General features: G+C 50.7%; 1 protein-coding gene across 3 annotated transcripts in view; it reads left to right on the top strand.

Moving 5' to 3' along the window:
* The first annotated feature begins 769 nt into the window (after positions 1–769).
* The window catches only part of TFRC (transferrin receptor), a 147,734-nt gene continuing 129,203 nt past the window's right edge, over positions 770–19,300 (top strand). Inside the window, exons 1-2 of one of the 3 annotated variants that reach the window (XM_069556597.1) lie at positions 770–846; positions 1,229–1,334. Coding sequence is in view for 1 of the 3 variants with exons in the window: in XM_069556604.1 (XP_069412705.1) it covers positions 1,169–1,334 (166 nt within the window). In the remaining 2 variants the exon portion in view is untranslated. Of the gene's footprint in view, positions 847–1,164; positions 1,335–19,300 lie in introns of those variants that run through there. The other 2 variants (XM_069556604.1, XM_069556639.1) reach the window with 2 other exon arrangements.

Here is a 19,300-nt window from a genome sequence, read left to right as displayed (position 1 = left end):
CAGCCACTCTTGATCACTCAGGCAGGTCACTGCCTCTGTGCCTGCACCTTTTCCGGGAGACTGGCCCCTTTCTGCACTGGTGCTAACATTGTAGAGGGGCATCCACATCTATGCTGGGCCTGGTCAGACACTGCTATTCTTCCCAGGCTCAATGACACTGGATGTCCAAATGCCCTTGGCAGGCTGCAGGACCAGCCAGGGGAACATCCTGCCTCTTCTGAATGTCTAGAACAGAGGGTCTCCTGGTCTCCTGGGTTCTGAGTGCACAGTCTGCAACAGTTCAGCAATGTGCTGTCTTGACTGGTCCTTACAACCCTGGGAGACTGGCTGGGCAATCGTGTTATTATTAGGCCCACTCAGTGGATGAGGAAACAGATGCCCAGAGATATTCTATGTCCTGTCTGAAGTTACACCAGGATTTGTCCCAGAGAAGACCAGGCAGGTCCTGTCTCCAAAGCCTCTTGACAAGACGTGTAGCTCTGTGAGCCCTGCGGTGCTCTAACAGGGGAATGCCAGCAGGGTTAAGGACTTTGAGACTTAGATTTTCCCTAGGAATGGGAGCCACTTCATGAGGTCAAGGGCAGGTGGTTTAGAGGGAGTGCATAAGATTTGGGGGCGATGGAGCCTGGATCAGAGATTGGGTCAAGGCCTGAGCCTTCTCCCTCTTGCCTAGGACTTTGACCACCACTGCAAGTGGGTCAATAACTGCATCGGTCACCGCAACTTCCGCTTCTTCATGCTGCTTGTCCTGTCCTTATGCCTCTACTCGGGTGCCATGCTGGTCACCTGCCTGATCTTCCTGGTGCGTACGACCCACCTATCCTTCTCCATGGACAAGGCCATCGCGTATCCGCTGGGGTGTGGGGACCCACGACCAAACAGTGAGGGTGGCGAGGAGCTGTCAACAGAGGGGCGGGGTCACCGGGGGGGGGGCAGAGTTAATGGTGAGCAGGGTTAGACGGTGAAGCCGCCTGACAGGACTGATCTGAGACGAGGTGAGGACAGGTAGGGTCAGAGAGATGGGTGGGGATAGGAGGAACTGTGAAGGGGTGAGCTGGCAGAGTCAAGGATGGAGAATGCTAGAGGTGGCACGGGCCCTAGGCAGCAGGGTGGGCAGGGAGCTGGTGGGCGGGGCTTCGTGTGGGCGGGGCTTCGTGTGGGCGGGGTTATGCTAGGGCCGGGGCCAAGGAGGTCTGCCCGGAGGCGCTGCTCCTTAGCTGCTGTGCAGCATCTTGGTTGCTGTACCCGCCGCCGGCTTCCTGGTGCCCCTCTTCCTGTTGCTGCTGATCCAAGTCATGTCGGTGAGCGCGGCGGAGCGGTCCTACGAGGGCAAGGTACGTGGGGACGAGCGGGGCGCCATGATGGTATCGGGCTGTGGGTGGTCACCTTACCCCTCCGGGCTTCCGCACCTTCCGCTTTCTCCTTCGCCCTGGTCTTTGATGGCCTGAGCTCTCTCGAAGGTGCCTCTTGAGCCCTTCCAGACGCAGATTCAAGCTCAGATCTCACCTCCTTCCGGAGCTCGGCAGTCACTCTTCTTGCGTCGAAGGTGCACTAGTGAGGGCTAGGCCCCGTGCGCATTATTTTGAGCCATGGGCGTGGAGGAGAGTGAGGCTGCATCCTGAGAGTGTGCTGACAAGGAAACGGAAATCAGAGTAACTCATCAGACACCAGCGAACGCGCTGAGAGAGGGGCCTCCCGACATTGTGTAGCACAAACTCAGAGCACTGAGAGTTCAGTGAGGACCGCGGTGTTGAGTAGGACGTGCCACTTAGCGGGTTTGGACGGCAGAAGGCGAGGCATTGCTGTGAGGGGCAAAGAGTGCAAAAAAAGCACGGAAGCCTAAAAGTCTGTGGAATGCTGGTAGGCGGGTGAGGGAACACTGCTGATCGCCGCAGGTGTGGCATGAGCAGTCAAGTGATCTGCCTGGGACTGACCAGATTTACAAGGCAAAGAAGTCAGGTGGATAATTTAATCTTGGTGCAGTGGAAACTTGGAAACCTTGATAGGACTTTTTTCTTTACACACAGTAAAGTTCACCCTTTTTAGTGCACAGTTGTATGAGTTTTGACAAACATACAGTTCTGTAATCACTGCCATAACCAAGATTTAGACTAGCTCCATCCACCCTCCCCTCACTCCCCAAATTCCCTCATGGACTTTTGTAGTCCATTTCTCTCCCAACTTGCAGCCCCTGGCAAATACAGAATTGTTTTCTAGCCCAACAGTTTCTCCTTTTTCAGAATTTCGTATAAATATAATCATGGCCTTCTGAGTCTGGTTTCATTCACTCAATGTAATCCATTTGAGATTCATCCAGGTTGTTTCCCGTATCAGGAGTTTCCCTCTCTTTGCTTCGGTAGTATCTCATCAAACAGATGTGTCACAGCTTCTTTACTCTTTTTTGCCAGTTGAAGGATATCTGCATTGTTTTTGGATTTTGGTGATTATAAATGAGGCAGGACAGGAGAATGTTGGATCCCACCAAAAAAAGATAACCCATGTCCAAGGGCAAAGGAGAAGCCCCAGCAAGATGGTAGGAGGGGCAAAATCACTTTTAGAATCAAACCCAATACTCGCCAGAGAAACTTGGAGGGCTCAAACAAACCTTGTGTGCACCAGGACCCAGAGACCTCACAGAGGCTGAGCCAGAACTGTGTTTGAGTGTCTTCTGCCGAGGTACGGGTCAGCAGTGGCCTGCCGCAAGGGCAGGGGCTCTGGGTGCAGTAGACCTGGGTATGGCATAAACCCTCTTGGAGGAGGTTTCCATTAACCCCAGCATAGAGTCGCCAGAACTTACACAGGACTGGGGAAACAGACTCTTGGAGGACACAGACAAAACCTTGTGCAGACCAGGACCCAGGAGAAAGGAGCAGTGACCCCACAAGAGACTGAGCCAGACTTGCCTGTGAGTGTCCAGGAGCCTCTGGCAGAGGCGTGGGTCAACGGTGGCCTGCTGCAAGGTTGGGGGCACTCAGTGCCGCAGTGCATGCATGGGACCTTTTAAAGGAGGTCACCATTATCCTCATTCAGTTCAGTTCAGTTCAGTTGCCCAGTCATGTCTGACTCTTTATGACCCCATGGACTGCAGCACACCAGGCATCTCTGTCCATCACCAACTCCTGGAGTTTACTCAAACTCATGTCCATTGAGTCAGTGATGCCATCCAACCATCTCACCCTCTGTTGTACCCTTCTCCTCCTACCTTCAGTCTTTCCCAGCATCAGGGTCTTTTCCAGTGAGTCAGTTCTTTGCATCAGGTGGCCAAAGTATTGGAGTTTCAGCTTCAGCATCAGTCTTTCCAGTGAATATTCAGGACTGATTTCCTTTAGGATGGACTGGTTGGATCTCCTTGCAGTCCAAGGGACTCTCAAGAGTCTTCTCCAACACCACAGTTAAAAAGCATCACTTCTTTGGCACTCAGCTTTCTTTATAGTCCAGCTCTAATCCACACATGACTGCTGGAAAAACCATAGCTTTGACTAGACGGAACTTTGTTGGCAAAATAATGTCTCTGCTTTTTAATATGCTATCTAGGTTGGTCATAACTTTTCTTCCAAGGAGCAAGCATCTTTTAATTTCATAGCTGCAGTCACCATCTGCAGTGATTTTTGAGCCCCCCCAAATAAAGTATGTCACTGTTTGCACTGTTTCCCCACCTATTTGCCATGAAGTGATGGGACCAGATGCCATGATCTTAGTTTTCTGAATGTTGAGTTTTAAGCCAACTTTTTCACTCTCCTCTTTCACTTTCATCAAGAGGCTCTTTAGTTCTTCTTCACTTTCTGCCATAAGGGTGGTATCATCTGCATATCTGAGGTTATTGACAATCTTAAGTGATCTGTCTGGGATTGACCAGATTTAAAAGGCAAAGAAGTCAGGTGGATAATTTAATGTTGGTGCAGTGGAAACTTGGCAATCTTAATTCTAGCTTGTGCTTCATCCAGCCCAGCGTTTCTCATGATGTACTCTGCATATCAGTTAAATAAGCAGGGTGACAATATACAGCTCTATACAGTCAGCAAAAACAAGACCGGGAGTTGACTGTGGCTCAGATGATGAACTCCTTATTGCCAAATTCAGACTTAAATTGAAGAAACCACTAGACCGTTCAGGTATGACCTAAATAAAATCCCTTACAAATAGACGGTGGAAGTGACAAATAGATTCAAGGGATTAGATCTGATAGACAGAGTGCCTGAAGAACAATGGACGGAGGTTCGTGACATTGTACCGGAGGCAGGGATCAAGACCATCCTCAAGAAAAAGAAATGCAAAAAGGCAAAATGATTGTCTGAGAAGGCTTTACAAATAGCTGAGAAAAGAAGAGAAGGAAAAGGCAAAGGAGAAAAGGAAAGATATACCTATTTGAATGCAGAGTTCCAAAGAATAGCAAGGAGAGATAAGAAAGCCTTCCTCAGTGACCAATGCAAAGAAATAGAGGAAGACAATAGAATGGGAGAGACTAGAGATCTCTTCAAGAAAACTAGAGATCTTTTCAAGAAAATCAGAGTTACCAAGGGAACATTTCATGCAAAGATAGGCACAATAAAAGACAGAAATGGTATGGACCTAACAGAAGCAGAAGATATTAAGAAGAGGTGGCAAGAATACACAGAAGAACTGTACAAAAAAGATCTTCATTACTCAGATAACCATGGTGGTGTGATCACTCACCTAGAGCCAGACATCTTGGAATGCAAAGTCAAGTAGGCCTAAGGAAGCATCACTACAAACAAAGCTAGTGGAGGTGATAGAATTCCAGTTGAACTATTTCAAATCCTGAAAGATGATGCTGTGAAAGTGCTGCACTCAATATGCCAGCAAATTTGGAAAACTCAGCAGTGGCCACAGGAGTAGAAAAGGTCAGTTTTCATTCCAATCCCAAAGAAAGGCAATGCCAAAGAATGTTCAAACTATCACATAATTGCACTCATCTCACATGCTAGCAAAGTAATGCTCAAAATTCTCCAAACCAGGCTTCAACAGTACATGAACCATGAACTTCCAAATGATCAAGCTGGATTTAGAAAAGGCAGAGGAACCAGAGATCAAATAGCCAACATCTGTTGGATCATTGAAAAAGCATAAGAGTTCCAGAAAAACATCTACTTTATTGACTATGCCAAGGCCTTTGACTGTGTGGATCACAACAAACTATGGAAAATTCTTAAAGAGATGGGAATACCAGACCACCTTACCTGCCTCCTGAGAAATCTGTATGCAGGTCAAGAAGCAACAGTTAGAACTGGATGTGGAACAATAGACTGGTTCCAAATAGGAAAAGGAGTATGTCAAGGCGGTATACTGTCACCCTGCTTATTTTAACTTGTATGCAGAGTACATCATGAGAAACACTGGGCTGGATGAAGCACAAGCTGGAATTAAGATTGCCGGGAGAAATATCAATAAACTCAGATATGCAGATGACACCACCTTTACAGCAGAAAGCGAAGAAGAACCAAGGAGCCTCTTGATGAAAGTGAAAGAGGAGAGTGAAAAAGTTGGCTTAAAACTCAACATTCAGAAAACTAAGATCAAGGCATCCAGTCCCATCACTTCATGGCAAATAGATGGGAAATAATGGAAACAGTGAGAGCCTTTATTTTCTTCGGCTCCAAAATCACTGCAGATGATGACTGCAGCTATGAAATTAAGACACTTGCTCCTTGGAAGAAAAACTATGACCAACCTAGACAGTATATTAAAGAGCAGAGACATTACTTTGCCAACAAAAGTCCATCTAGTCAAAGCTATGGTTTTTCCAGCAGTCATGTATGGATGTGAGAGTTGGACTATAAAGGAAGCTGAGTGCCAAAGAAGTGATGCTTTTGAACTGTGGTGTTGGAGAAGACTCTTGAGAGTCCCTTGGACTGCAGAGAGATCCAACCAGTCCATCCTAAAGGAAATCAGTCCTGAATATTCATTGGAAAAACTGATGCTGAAGCTGAAACTCCAGTACGTTGGCCGCCTGATGCAAAGAACTGACTCATTGGAAAAGACCCTGATGCTGGGAAAGATTGAAGGTAGGAGGAGAAGGGTACAACAGAGGATGAGATGGTTGGATGGCATCACTGACTCAATGGACATGAGTTTGAGTAAACTCCAGGAGTTGAAAAAGGACAGGGAGGCCTGGTGTGCTGCAGTCCATGGAGTCACATAGAGTCGGACACGATTGAGCGACTGAAGTGAACTGAAATGAGGCCGTTTTAAATGTTGGTGGACAGGCATGTGAATACAAGTTTTCATTTTGTGGGGGGAGGGATATGTACTTAAGAGTGGTGTTGCTGTGTATATAGTAACTGTATGTTTACCTTTATAAGAAATTGCCACACTGTGTTCCCACATGGCTGTGCCACTGCAGTTTCCACGAGCAGTGTATAGGGATTCCAGTTGCTCTGCATCGCTAACACTTGGCATTGTCATTTTTCGAAAAATTGAGCCGATCTAAGAAATGCACAGTGATGTCTCATTGTGGTCTTAATTTGCATTCTCCTAATGACTAATGATTTTGAGCATCTTTTCATGTTCTTGTTTGTCATCAGTTCATCTTTTTAAGAAAGTATTCATTTATGTAACTGCACCGGGTCTTAGTTGCAGTTTGTGAGACGTTTGATCTTCTTTTTGGCTTGTGGGATCTTTTAGTTGCACGGCGTTCGAACTCTTGGTTGTGGCGTGTGGGATCCAGTTCCCTGACCAGGGATGAGTCTGTGTAATGTTGGTAGGGCCCTCTGCATTGGGAGCGCAGAGTCTTAGCACTGGACCACCAAGGAAGTCCTGCCATCATTTTATCTTTGATTAGAAGTCTTTTCCAGTCATTTGACCATTAAAAGTTGGTTTGCCTTCTTAACATTGAGTGTTAAGATTTCTATGGGTCAGGTGGTAAAGGATCTGCCTGCAATGTGGGAAACCTGGGTTCAATCCCTGGGTTGGGAAGATTCCTTGGAGAATGGAATGGTTACCTACTCCAATATTCCATGGACTGTATAGTCCATGGGGTCACAAAGAGTTGGACTTGACTGGGCGACTTTCACTTCACGATTTTTATATTCAAGATTCAGATATATGTTTTGCAAATATTTTCTCCATATCTGTGGCTTGTTGTCTCATTTTCTCAACAGTATCTTCCAAAGATCGGAAGTTTTAAGTTTTGATGAATTATGTTACCAGTTTTTTCTTTTATGGATTGTGCTTTTGGTATGTAACTAAGAAATCTTTGCCTAACCCAAAGTCATAAAGATTTTCTCTTATATTTTCTTCTAGATATTTTATTTTTAGGTTTTATATTTAGGACTATGATTCATTTGTGGTTAAATTGTGTATATGATACAAGGTAGGGGTCAAGATTTATTTTTTTTGCTTATGGGTTATTTTGGCACCATTTTTGGAAAAGATTATCCTTCCATTGAGTTGCCTTTGAATATCTGTCAAAAAACAATGGACTGTACAGGTGAAGATGTATTTCTGGACCTTTTTTTTTTTTAATCAATACCACCCTGTCTTGCTTAGCAGCTTTATATTGTCTTGAAATCATGCAATGTGAGTTCTCCTACTTTATTATTTTACAAAGTTTTGTTGGTTATTCTATTTACCTTGACTTATCTTACCTAAATTTATATAAATTTTAGAATCAAGTTGTCAATTTCTATAAGAGCATTTGCTGAGATTTTCATTTGGATTTTGTTTAAACCTATAGATCAGTTTTGAAAATTGACATTTTAATAATACTGAGTTTTTGAATCCATGAACATGGTACATCTCTCCATTTATTCAGAGTTTCTTTGATTTATTTCATTAGTGTCAATTTTCAGCATATAGATCTTGACTCCATTGTGTTAGACCTTTTTCTAAATGTTTCATTTTTGTGTTATAATTTTTAAAATTTCATTTTCACTTAATTAAAATAATTAAGCTGTACTGGGTCTTAGTTGCAGCATATGGGATCCTTAGTATCAACATGCAAACTCTTAGTTTGGGCATGTGGGATCTAGTTCCCTGACAAGGAATTGAACCTGGGTCCCCTGCATTGGGAATGCAGAGTCTTAGCCACTAGCCCAAGGGAAATCCCTCCATTTGTTTATTACTATAAGAAAATACAATGGATTTTTGTGTATTAGTCTTGAGTCTGACAATTTTTCTAGACTTATTTATTAGTTCTAATAGCTTTTTTGTTGATTTTACATAGAAAGTCACATCATGATTCATTTCTTCCTTTCCACAATGTATGGCTTTATTTCTTTTTCTTTTCCTGCATTACCTTGGACTTTCAGTACTGTGTTTACACGGAGTGGTAAAGTGAACATCCCTTACCATGGGATTCCTTCCACGTGGCAATACTTTTTTACTAAAGCCTGTTTTAGGAAGCCTGTAGTTGGCTGCATCACTGAGGGGGAGTAGGTGGAGACACTGAGACAGCTGAAAGGACAGAGGCGACCTCTTTACCCACCATTTCCTATCCTTCCAGTCAAGACTTAATCACCCCACCCCACCCATTTTTGGTTCTCAGCTCCTGTGTGACTCCTCTGCACAGCCGTTACTCATCAGCCCACTGTGGTCTTCGTGTCTTCTCTCTCTAGCCTCAGTCCCTCATTTCAGCCTCTCCTGGGCAACCTTCTCCCTTCCCACATCCTGTGGTTCTTACAGCGCAAGTCAGGCCATAGGCCTGCCCTCCCTGCACTGCTCAGATGGGGCTGTCTCAATCCATATCTCCAGCCTTAAGAAACCTAAATGTGGTCTGCACCCCGATTTGCCAGACAGGGCTCTTTCTCATGTGCATGTGTGCTAAGCCACTTCAGTCATGTGCGACTCTGTGTGACCCCATGGACTGTAGCCTGCCAGGCTTCTCTTTCGTGGGATTCTCCAGGCAAGAATACTGGAGTGGATTGCCATTTTCTCCTCCACGAGATCTTCGTGACCCAGGGATCAAACCTGAGTCTCTTACATCTCCTGCATTGGCAGGCAGGTTCTTTACCACTAGTGACACCTGGGAAGCCCTCTTTCCCAATACCAGAACCCATTTCAGGCGTTCTTCACACACCTCGACTTCATTCCCTCTCTATCTCCAACTTCTGCTTGGCACTTGCTTATATCACAAGGGCTCTAGAGCCAGACTGCATAAATTCAAATCACAGTTCTACAACACACCAGCAAGGAGATCTTGGCTGTGTTACTTAGCCGTCTGGTGCCTCAGTATCCTCATCTGTGAAAGGGAGCAGTCTGGATTATAAACCACCCTTCCAGATAGTGAAATTCAGTGAAGGCACAATTTTAGGGAAAAAAAAAAAGCAAAAAATGAGACGTGGGAAAGTAGAGAAGTTGAAGGAGCAAGGATGGAACTGTCTTTGGAGCAGTTTAACAGCAAAAGGAAGATCCAAGTGTATCTGGAAGGAGATAGCAGAAGGAAGTATGTGGCCAGGGGAGACAGAAGGGGAGGAGACTGCAAAAGTGGCTACAGGTGATAGGGGAGGACCCCTGGGCAGGCAGGAGATGTGGGTGTGGTGCCAGAGCTACTCACCAGTGGGTTGTGGGACACTTTACTTGACCCTCCGGCTCCTTTGTCCTTGGAGTCTGGCCGCAGCCCCGGGCTGGGCTGAGCTGACCAGCACTCGGAGGGCTGGTATGGGTGGCCTGCCCCGTCCTGCTGGATCTGAGCTCTTCTTTCTGTCCTCACCCACTCCAGTGCCGATACCTGCAGGGGTACAACCCCTTCGACCATGGCTGTGCCAGCAACTGGTATTTAACAATTTGTGCACCGCTGGGACCCAAGTGAGTTGGCAAAGCAGAGGCCTGGTGGTGGCCCCTGGGGCTGGTGGGGTGGGGTGAAGCTGGATGGTTTCCCCTGGCCCCTTAGCATAGCTCCTGGCCCCTGATGCTCACTGTTCCTTATCTTTGGGAGTTTTCTCCAGGGCCTAGTGGGAGCCCCTGAAGCCTCCCCTTCCTTCCCTCTGTGGGTTCTGGCCCCAAGAAGAGGGGTTAGAAGGGGCACTGCAGGCCGGAGGAGACAGGTGCCAGTTCCCTGCAGGGCCAGGCCCAGGCTGTGTGCCCCCCAGACTGAGAGGGACCAGGCCAGGAGACAATGACCACCTGCATCTGGCTTGTTGCTCCCCAGGTATATGGCCGAAGCTGTCTGGCTGCAGAGAGTGGTGGGGTCTGACTGGGTGCCCATACAGATCCCGCGCTTCCCAACGTGCCCCTCCGTGCCCAGTCCCCCCGCCTTCCCTGGGCGTGGGTCTGCCCCCCAGCCTCAACCTCTGGGTCTCTACAAACCAGGGAAGGGTCCCCCAGGGAGCGGTGAGGCTGCAGTCCTCCAGGAGGTGAGTGTGTGTGTGTGTGTGTGTGTGTGTGCATGTGTGTGTGTTGGGAGAGGGCGCCTGCAGATTGTGGGTGTGGGGAGAAGCCCCCCGGTGCTGGGCTGGCCCTGAAGCTGGAACACTCAGCTGGAGAGAGGGGGATTTTAGGCCTGAAGAGCGTTGGCAGTAGAGCCACAGGCCTCCAGAATACCCCCGGGGTCCCTGGACTCACAAAGGAAAAGGCCACACCGCTCACTTGCTGGGTGGCCTGGGGCCAGTCACTTCTCCTTTCTGGGCCTCAGTTTCCTCAGCTCTTCATGAGAATTGAGACTAGTCCAGTGGTTTACCATTGGCGGATGTGGGGGTCTGGGATGGTGGGTGTGGGATTCCATTATTTAAAGGCATCTTCTACTGTGAAACCGGGTCTATGAATCATGTGGAAGTGGAGCATTAGGGGAGAAGTGGGGGTGGGTAACCCACAGCCCCCCAGGGACCCTGCTGGCCCCTCCTTTTGCTCTGCCTGTCAGTGGCCTGGGCAGTGTCTTGCTCCGCAGTGGGTGGGCTGTGGGGCGGGGCTCGAGGACAGCCTCCATCCGCCCCCCTCTGTGTTCAGCTCCACGCCAGCCCAGTGCTGCCCCAGCTGCGGGAGGCTCCCAGACAAGGCTCCGTCTACTTCTTGCCCTTTCGCCCCGGGAGATGCCAGGAGTCCCTGCCCCCGAACCTCACCTCTTGAGCCTCTCGGGAAGACCCTGTGCCCTGCCGCCTGCCCTTGCCTACTCCCCTGGCGGGAGTACTGAGACCCCAAGCGCATTAAATACCCTTTGCCTATCTTTTACAACTGCCTGCTGCACTGTCTGTGCGAGGGAGTGTGAAGGGGGCGGGCTCTGAAGGGCTGGGACAAAGCCCCACGGAGGGAAGAGCCGAGGTCCAGCACTGACCGGCTCTGCGACCTTGGGCAAGACACTCAACATTGCTGTCATACTTCAAATGGGGCAACCCTAGCAACCACGGAGAAGGCTGAAGATGAGGGGAGAGATGCAAGAGTGGCCGCCCAAGTCCCAGCCTCTGCCCTGTTGCACCCCTGTCTGACTGCAGGGGGCGCCCGTCGCCTGGGAATTCGCCAAGCTGGACCTGATTCAGCCAGCACGCTGGAGCCTACTGTGAGGGCTGGGCTGGCCCTCCGATTGGGAGTGGGCCCTCCCCCTGCCTCATCTTGGGAGGTAAAGGGGTAAGAGGGTTCTCTGTTACCCTCAGGGTGGGCACTAACCACGCTGCTTCCTACCGCCCGTGTATCCGGTGAGGCGGGTGTGGTGAAGATGCGAGGGAAGGGTTGGCTGAGCATCCCAGGGCCCCGTGAAGGTATGCGCCTGTGTGTGCGTGCCTGTTTGCGTGTTGGGGCCCAGCCTGGGGAGGTGGGTGACCTACGATACAGGACTTGGCTCCAGTTCTCTCTAAGCTGGGTCCCCTTTGAGACTGCCCTTCCCTCTTCCTGCGCCCCAGGCCCAGCCTCACCCACCCCTCTGGCTCTAGCTCTTGGGCTCCTGGCCAGCCTCGTTCAACCCAGAGACTCCAGTTCTATCTCACCCCATTTGCCTTGGTCCCAGGGTCTCCCCTGTCCTAAGCCCTCTTGTTTTCTCAGCTTTCAGAATTAACCTTAGGTTCTGGGAGGGATGCAAGGTACTCACCACCTTACAAAAAGACAGCCCAGTTTTGTTTTTTTTTTTTAATTTTTATTTTTACTTTATTTTACTTTACAATACTGTATTGGTTTTGCCATACATTGACATGGATCCACCACGGGTGTACATGCGTTCCCAAACAAGAACCCCCCTCCCACCTCCCTTCCGATAACATCTCTCTGGGTCATCACCGTGCACCAGCCCCAAGCATGCTGTATCCTGCGTCAGACATAGACTGGCGATTCGATTCTTACATGATAGTATACATGTTACAATGCCATTCTCCCAAATCATCCCACCCTCTCCCTCTCCCTCTGAGTCCAAAAGTCCGTTATACATATCTGTGTCTTTTTTGCAAAGGCAGCCCAGTTTTAACCTTGTTGTAAAAGGCCTCAGCGGCCACATTAAAAATCCTCAGGGGCCGTGTTTACAAGTAAAGCTGAAGCAGCCGTCCCTGTCTGGGAAGCCCACAGCGCATGGTCGCATGTGTGGGGATGAGGACAGGACTCTTTGAGCCCCGGACTCCAGGTGTGTACGTGACGCACAGATCTGTGTGAGGGGCCTGTTTGTGTGCGTTCTGAGAGCACAGCTCTGCCCAGGCTGTTGAGCAGTGAGGAGAGGCTCTCAGTCCTCCTCCCAAATGGGAGTCCTCAGGGTGGTCCAAGCCTCCATCAGAGAGGAAGAGGATTCAGGAACCTGGGCCAAGGCCTGGATGGGGGGTGTTCATGGAGCTGGCTCACCCCTTTCTCTGACTCCCTTACACTCTCTCCCTCCAGCCTTGGGCACCCTCAAAAATTCTTTCCTGCCAGGCTGGGGGCTTCCATTGAACTGTGCCCACCTTTCCTTCCTACCTTCTCCACATTTCTGCTGAGCCTGCCCTTGACTCTCAGACACACCCCTCGCAGTCTTTGGCCAACTGATATGGGGAGGGGTGTTATCAGGTCTGAAAACAGGGCCAGCTCTCCACACACAACCCAGAAGCCCTGCAGTCCCTACCGCCCCTTCGACAGGAACCAGGGAGTGACCCCCACCCTATGGGGCTATCAGGTGCCTACATGTCTGGAGCCACTCTGTGGGGTCCCCAGGCCACTCCTGGAACAAAAGGAAGGAGGGGGAACCTGGAAGCAGACACCCCCTTTTCATCTTTACACCTTTCCTCCATGACCTTCTAGAAGGTCAGGGCGTGTGGGGTGGGAAGAGCCCTGGGCCAGCAGTTGGGAGACCTGGGTGTCACTCAGCTCTGCTACCAACTAGTGTGCTATGGGAGTGAGCCTCTGTCCTCTGCTTGGCCTCGGGGCCCTCGTCTGTAAACATGGAGGACCATCACGGCTAGCTCACAGTGGTCAGAGTCCTAACTCGTTAGAGCTGGAAGGGCTTTAGGGGTTACTTCAACTGCCGCTACACGCTCAATTTCACACATTTTCACTAGAGAGAGAAGGATGGGATGACTCAGTGTCCAAACGTGTTCTCCGTTTCATGGGCTGCCCCTCCTGTTCCTGCTCCGGGCACCACTTTGGAGGAGGAGGGACTTGGGCAGCCCTGCAGAGACAGCAGGACATGTCAGCACAGGGCCTGGGGACCGGATAAGAAGGCAGGCTTAACTCTGACTTCAGTTCTGCTTGGAGTGATAATGACACCCTGCTGCCTTGCCTTCGCCCTGCCCTGTCCGCCCCACCCAAGGGGGCCCTGCCAGTGGCTGAGGGTGAGGCAGGGCAGGGAGAGACAGGGCAGAAGAGGTGGCGGAAGCCTGGAATTGGGGAGCCAGAGTCCTCATACCTCCCAGAGAGCGTGCCCCTTGCTGGCTGAGCCTCCTGGGCTCCTGGGCACCCAGGTGACGCCCCAGCCATGCCCACATCCTCCTCCAGCTCCTGCACGCGGAGCGCAGTGGAGGGAAGGGGCTGGGCTGACGCTTTGCCAGACCTGTCCTGGGAAACAAGCCTTTGCTGAGCCTCACTGGGCCAGGACCTGGGCGAGCTGGTTCACATGATCTCCTTTAATCCTCACAACAACCCTCTGGAGTTGTTATTCTCACCATGAAGTTGAAGCAACCAGAACTGATTCAGCAAACAAATCACTTCCCCGAGGTCACACAGCTGCTAAGTGGCGGGGCCAAAGCTGCTTATTTAGTCTTTGTCATGACACTGTGCTTCCTAGGCAGTTATATTTTATCTCAGTTCAGAGTAGCGGCTAAGGCATGGGCTCTGAAGCTGGGCGGCCCACCGTATAATGGGATGAATCATTGCCGCTATTCTGCCTTTATGAGGATTTATTATGCAGTGCACGTGGAGAGCTTGAACCTGGCACTGGCACGTGGGAGGTGCTTAATCAGGGTAGTGATCGTCCCCACAATAGGATCCAGGTGATGCCCGAGTTAGGACTTTATGATCTGCTGGGGCCTTGGGGATACCAACACTGGGGCTGCCGTTGGGTGTGGGTTTCCTGGTGGCCAGGCAGCAAAAGAGAAGGGTGTTGGGAGAGGAGGTTTGTGGTCTTGTGTTACAGAAAGTAAAAGCATGTTTGTATCCCCCAGCCAAAGGGGAATGGAGGTGTGGGCTGAGCATGTTCAAGGGAACAGCAAGATCACCCCCCACCCCCACGCCCCAACGGCTGTGCTCTCCCACAGGCTGAGGGGTTTCCTGTTAAGAAAGCACTTGTTGCATCTATTTCGAGGCCAGGGGGTGTCTTGGGTTGAAGGAAGTCAAGGCTGTAGTCCTCTGAACCCTATTCCCCTGGCCTCACTCAGAGCCGCTGCCCGCCGCTCCCGCTGGCTCTCCCTGTAGCCTCCTGGTCTGTCCGTCCGTGTCTGTCTTTGCCTCACCTCCTCTCACCTTTCGACTCTGTCCTCTCTCTCTGCCCTCTTCCTCCTTTCACTGTCTTCTGCGCACTCTCTACGATGACTCTGCCTGTCTCTCTCCATCCCTCACCACCGTTCTTGGACGACCGTTTCTGGGAACAGAAAGCAAACTGTCTGATGGCTTTCAAGTAATAATTTTCAAATGTGATTCTTGGAAGCCCTTGGGCCTGGGTATGGAAACCTCTAGAACTCTGGGCCAGGCCAGAGACAGGGCCTGCACAGGGTGCCTTTGTCTCTGACCGGGGCTTCCTCTTCCAAGCCAGGCACATGCTACCCCAGCTGCTGCTGCTGCTGCTTCTGGGACTGTTTTGCTGCTGAAATTGGAGATTCCCACACTAGGAGGGATATCCCCACACTGAATATCCAGCTTATTTCTCAGTGAAAAGAAAACCAAGACACTGGCACTCAGAGAGGCTCAGCAGGGCTTGTCCTGGGATGATAGAACTAAGTAGAGGCCAGGCAAGACTGGGCCCCTGTCTCCTGCTTCCCACCACTCCCCGTGGATCAGAGGCCTGGACTGTAAACAGGAAGGGCACTGATCTTCTGGAGCTCTGGTATAATAACTTGGCTCCCACAGGCAAAATTCACAAAAGTGACGACAGTGATAACTATCAGTTTGATGCTAACCGTAGGCTTAGTGCTTGGCTTGTATTATCTCATTTAATCCTCAAAATGATTTGTGGGGAAGATGCTGCAGTAACTTCTATGGGTGTGACCCTGGACAGTCCTCGGGCCTCCCTCTCCCTATCTACAAGGATAGAGCTTTCTGGAGGATCCCTGGGGCTATTCCTGCACTGCCCTCCTGGGAGTCTATGACTTAGTGGCCAGGCACGAGTGTCGTGGGTCTGGGTACAAGCCCTTAGGCAGACTGGGCCCTAGGCAGGGCTTCTTCGATGACCCATTAGGGTCCTTTGCCTGAACCTCCTCTGTCCCCTAGTCAGGGGAAGGGGGGAGCATTAGGTCACCAAACAGGAGTACCGATCCCTGGGCAGGACCCTTGGCTATCTGGGCTGGAAAGTCTTCTGCCCAGTTGTCCCTAGGTATCTGTTCTGCAGCCCCTGCAGACACAGCATGGAAAGAACACTCTCCCGCCTGCTCTTTGCCTGGCCAGGCAGTGGGATGCCAGGATGGGACGGCAGGAGAGCGTGGTTGGAAGGCAGGCCCTGTGCTGCCTGGTGATAAGGCCTCAGGGAAGCCGCTGGCCTCTCGTCACCGCTGTTACAGCATCTGCAGAAGCCCGGCTGCCTCCAGCGCTTGGAAGACGCTCTGAGCTTTCACTTCTTCACACCCGCCACAGCCCCGCGGGTGTGGGGCTACAGTCAAGGGAGCCTTGTGAGGGCTAGGCCTGGGCTTGGGGAGCCCCGGCCCTCGGTCTCTACTTCCTCTGCTGGTTCTGCAGGCTCTGGGTTTGGATCATTTGGAAGTGGCCAGGACTGAGGATGGGCCACCTCTTTCAATCCCAGACAGACCCAGCCTGGGTCACGTTCCCTGGGTGACTTCTCAGCTCGCTGTCTTCCCCACCAAGTTTCTTCCCTAGGGAAGAACTGGCCAGATTTGGGTTTAGGGCAGGGATGCGGCCCTTTCTGCTCCTAGCTGGCACCCCCAACTGCCAGCCTTGCTGAGCCCCTGGCGAGGAAGCCTCTGGAAGGCCGAAAAGTCTGGTTGTTTGAACCCTCGGCAGGGACGTGGGCTGCCCCGCCTTGGTCCAGGGGCTCCATCTGCCTTGGATACAATCCAGACCAAAGAGTAAAGGAGGTTTGTTCCTGAAGCGGAGACCAGAAGTAGGCACACAGAGGGCTCTGAGCTTTGGAGTTGAAGCCTTTAAAGATTTGTTTTGTTTAAATATCCTGCTGCAGGAAAGAGAAGCCCCAGATCAAACATTCCTGAAACCTGAATTTCAGGCGGCTTTAAAGGAGCAGTTTGTTTGGGTTCCGTCCCACCCTGTTTGTGCTCAGTGGGGTCTCGGGCACTGGGCCCTGGGGTTTGGTGGAGGGTCCACGCCCTTCCAGGCTCACCGTCCAGTCTCACTGGGAGCTGCTCAGCACCAGCTTCAGCCAGAGGGCCTCTGGTCACAGCCAGGCCCCCAGGGTGCTCCCTGGGGGCGGCGCACACCCGTCTCAGGGAGAGAAGGCGCCGCCCGTCTGTCTTTAGCTGCCTTTCCCCTGCTGGCCACACACTCATTCTTGAGTTCTCTCTACCCTTGATTCGGGGGGGGGGGGGGGGTCAGACACTCCAGACTCTCCTCCTAGTCAGGGGTACTCTGCCCATGACTCTCTCCCACCTCCTGTCAGAGTATCTCCCAGGTCCTATGCCTGGGGTGTGCCCCACTGTGGAGAACTCACTCATTCCCTGGCCTCAGCAGTGCTGGGCCTGGCTGAGCCTCTGTCTCCTCAGGTCCTGCCCGTTTCCCAGGCTCTGGCCTTAATATTATTTTAATGTTTTATTGGGGCATAATTGACAAGTAAAATTGTAAGGCTTTAAAAGTATACAACATGATGATTTGTTATCTGTATACATTATGAAAGGGTTCCCCTATCAAACTAGCCTTAATTTTCTTTTTAAAAAATTAATTTGGCTGTACTGGGTCTTAGTTGCAGCATGTGGGATCTTTAGTTGCGGCACGTGGGAACTCTTAGTTGTGGCACGTGGGATCTGCTTCCCCGACAAGGGATCATACCTGGGATTGATCTGCCCCCCTGCACTGGGAGCACAGATTCGTAGCCACTGGGCCACCAGGGAAGTCCCTAGCCCTAATTGTCTAGGATTGAGTTATTCCCCTGAAGTCCCACCAGAGGCTCAAGGTCTTTCTGAGTCCCAGAACCAGGGGGAAAGGAGAGTAAAAGCAAAGGCAGACCCAGCTGTTGAGCGAGAGGAGCACCGGCTGGGGGCGCTGGGGGGTGGATCCAGGGGAGAGGGTGTCTGGAGGTCCCAGACCTGTTCCAAGACTAGTCCAAAGGGTGTCCCAAGGTCAGCCTTGACATCGAGAGGAGCAGGATTAGGGGGCTTCTCTGAGCAGCCTCGTTTGCCCTCCTTGCCCCTAGGGGCCCTTCTGTGGAGGCCATGGTAGGACTGAGTGAGTACGGGGAGGAAGGGCTCTGGGTGAAGGGGTATCCAGAGGAAGGGACCAATTGAAGGCCTATTCCTGTCATTCAGGAAGAAGTTGATAAAAAGGCTGAGGCTTGGACTGGGATAGTGGAGATAAAAATCCATCCATTCGTTCAATAAACACAATAATCACAGCATACCCAGGAGGCAACGAAATTAATTAAAAAATGTGTTCATGTATAATTTAAAATGATACTATTGTATATCATGCTATATTTAAATATCTTAAATTATGTTTATGTATTTTTAAAAGGAGCTTTCCTGGTGGCTCAGTGGTAAAGAACCTGCCTCCCAATGCCGGAAATGCAGGTTAATCCCTGCATCAGAAAGATCCCCAGAGAAGAAAATGACAACCCACTCCTGTATTCTTGCCTGGGAAATGCCATGGACAGAGGAACGTGGCCAGCTATAGTCCATGGTGTTGCAGAGTCGGACATGACTTAGCAACTGAGCACAGATGTATTTTTAAAAGACTGGAAGCAAATTCATCAGATACTTGTGGTAAATGAGCAAGTGTTTCCTAACAAAGGGGATTCTGGCTGCCACTCTGGGTTTTGACACATCTGATTCCTAAGCCCAGCACTTCCTCTGCTGGGCTGTGTGACTGGGAAAAGCCCTTCCCGTCTCTGGGCCTGTTCCCTCATCTGTGCAATGAGAATGTGGAACCAGATATGTGGCTCTTTCCAGCTCTGACGTTACCTGAGAACACTGGGGACTAGGGGGCTATAGATGCCTTCATTGGCTTGGCCGGCTGCTCTGCTTTGACCTGGGAGCTGGGTGCATGCCCACTACAAACCCCTTTGCTGCAGGGCTCCACGAATGGGAGGTGATGGCCTCCACAGCCTGATGAGCTGTCAGCCTCTGATCTCAAATTAGAATCACGCCTCTTATCTCTTTATACCCGCTTTGAATCATGAAAGACCTCTTCCACCCTTCAGTTGCTGGGAAAGATTGAAGGCAGAAGGAGAAGGGGGCAACCAGAGGATCAGATGGTTGGATGGCATCATCGACTCAATGGATGTGAGTTTGAGCAAACTCTTAGGAGATAGTGAAGGACAGGGAAGCCCGGCAAGCTGTAGTCCCTGGGGTCGCAAAGAGTTGCACACAACGGAGCAACTGAACAAGAACCCTTGAGATGCAGCCTCATGACCTGGCTCAAAGTAGGCTCGGAAGGAAGTGAGGGAGCCAGTCAGGGTGGGAGGTGACATGTGTTGATTACATGTGTGTGCCCCTGCCGCTGTGTTCCTGACTCTGTGTGTGAGTTGTTCTGTAGGTGTTATTCTCTGAAGTGGCCTGGGTGGCAAGTTTATTGCCTATGCAGGAGGAAGTGAGGCTCAGAGAAGTAACACACCTGCTGGGTCACACAGCTGGTGAGT

This window comes from Ovis canadensis, chromosome 1 (assembly GCF_042477335.2).
Source record: "Ovis canadensis isolate MfBH-ARS-UI-01 breed Bighorn chromosome 1, ARS-UI_OviCan_v2, whole genome shotgun sequence".
NCBI classification, from domain to species: domain Eukaryota; kingdom Metazoa; phylum Chordata; class Mammalia; order Artiodactyla; family Bovidae; genus Ovis; species Ovis canadensis.
Note: the sequence above shows the minus strand (reverse complement) of the source record. Positions and strands in the feature narration are given on the sequence as shown.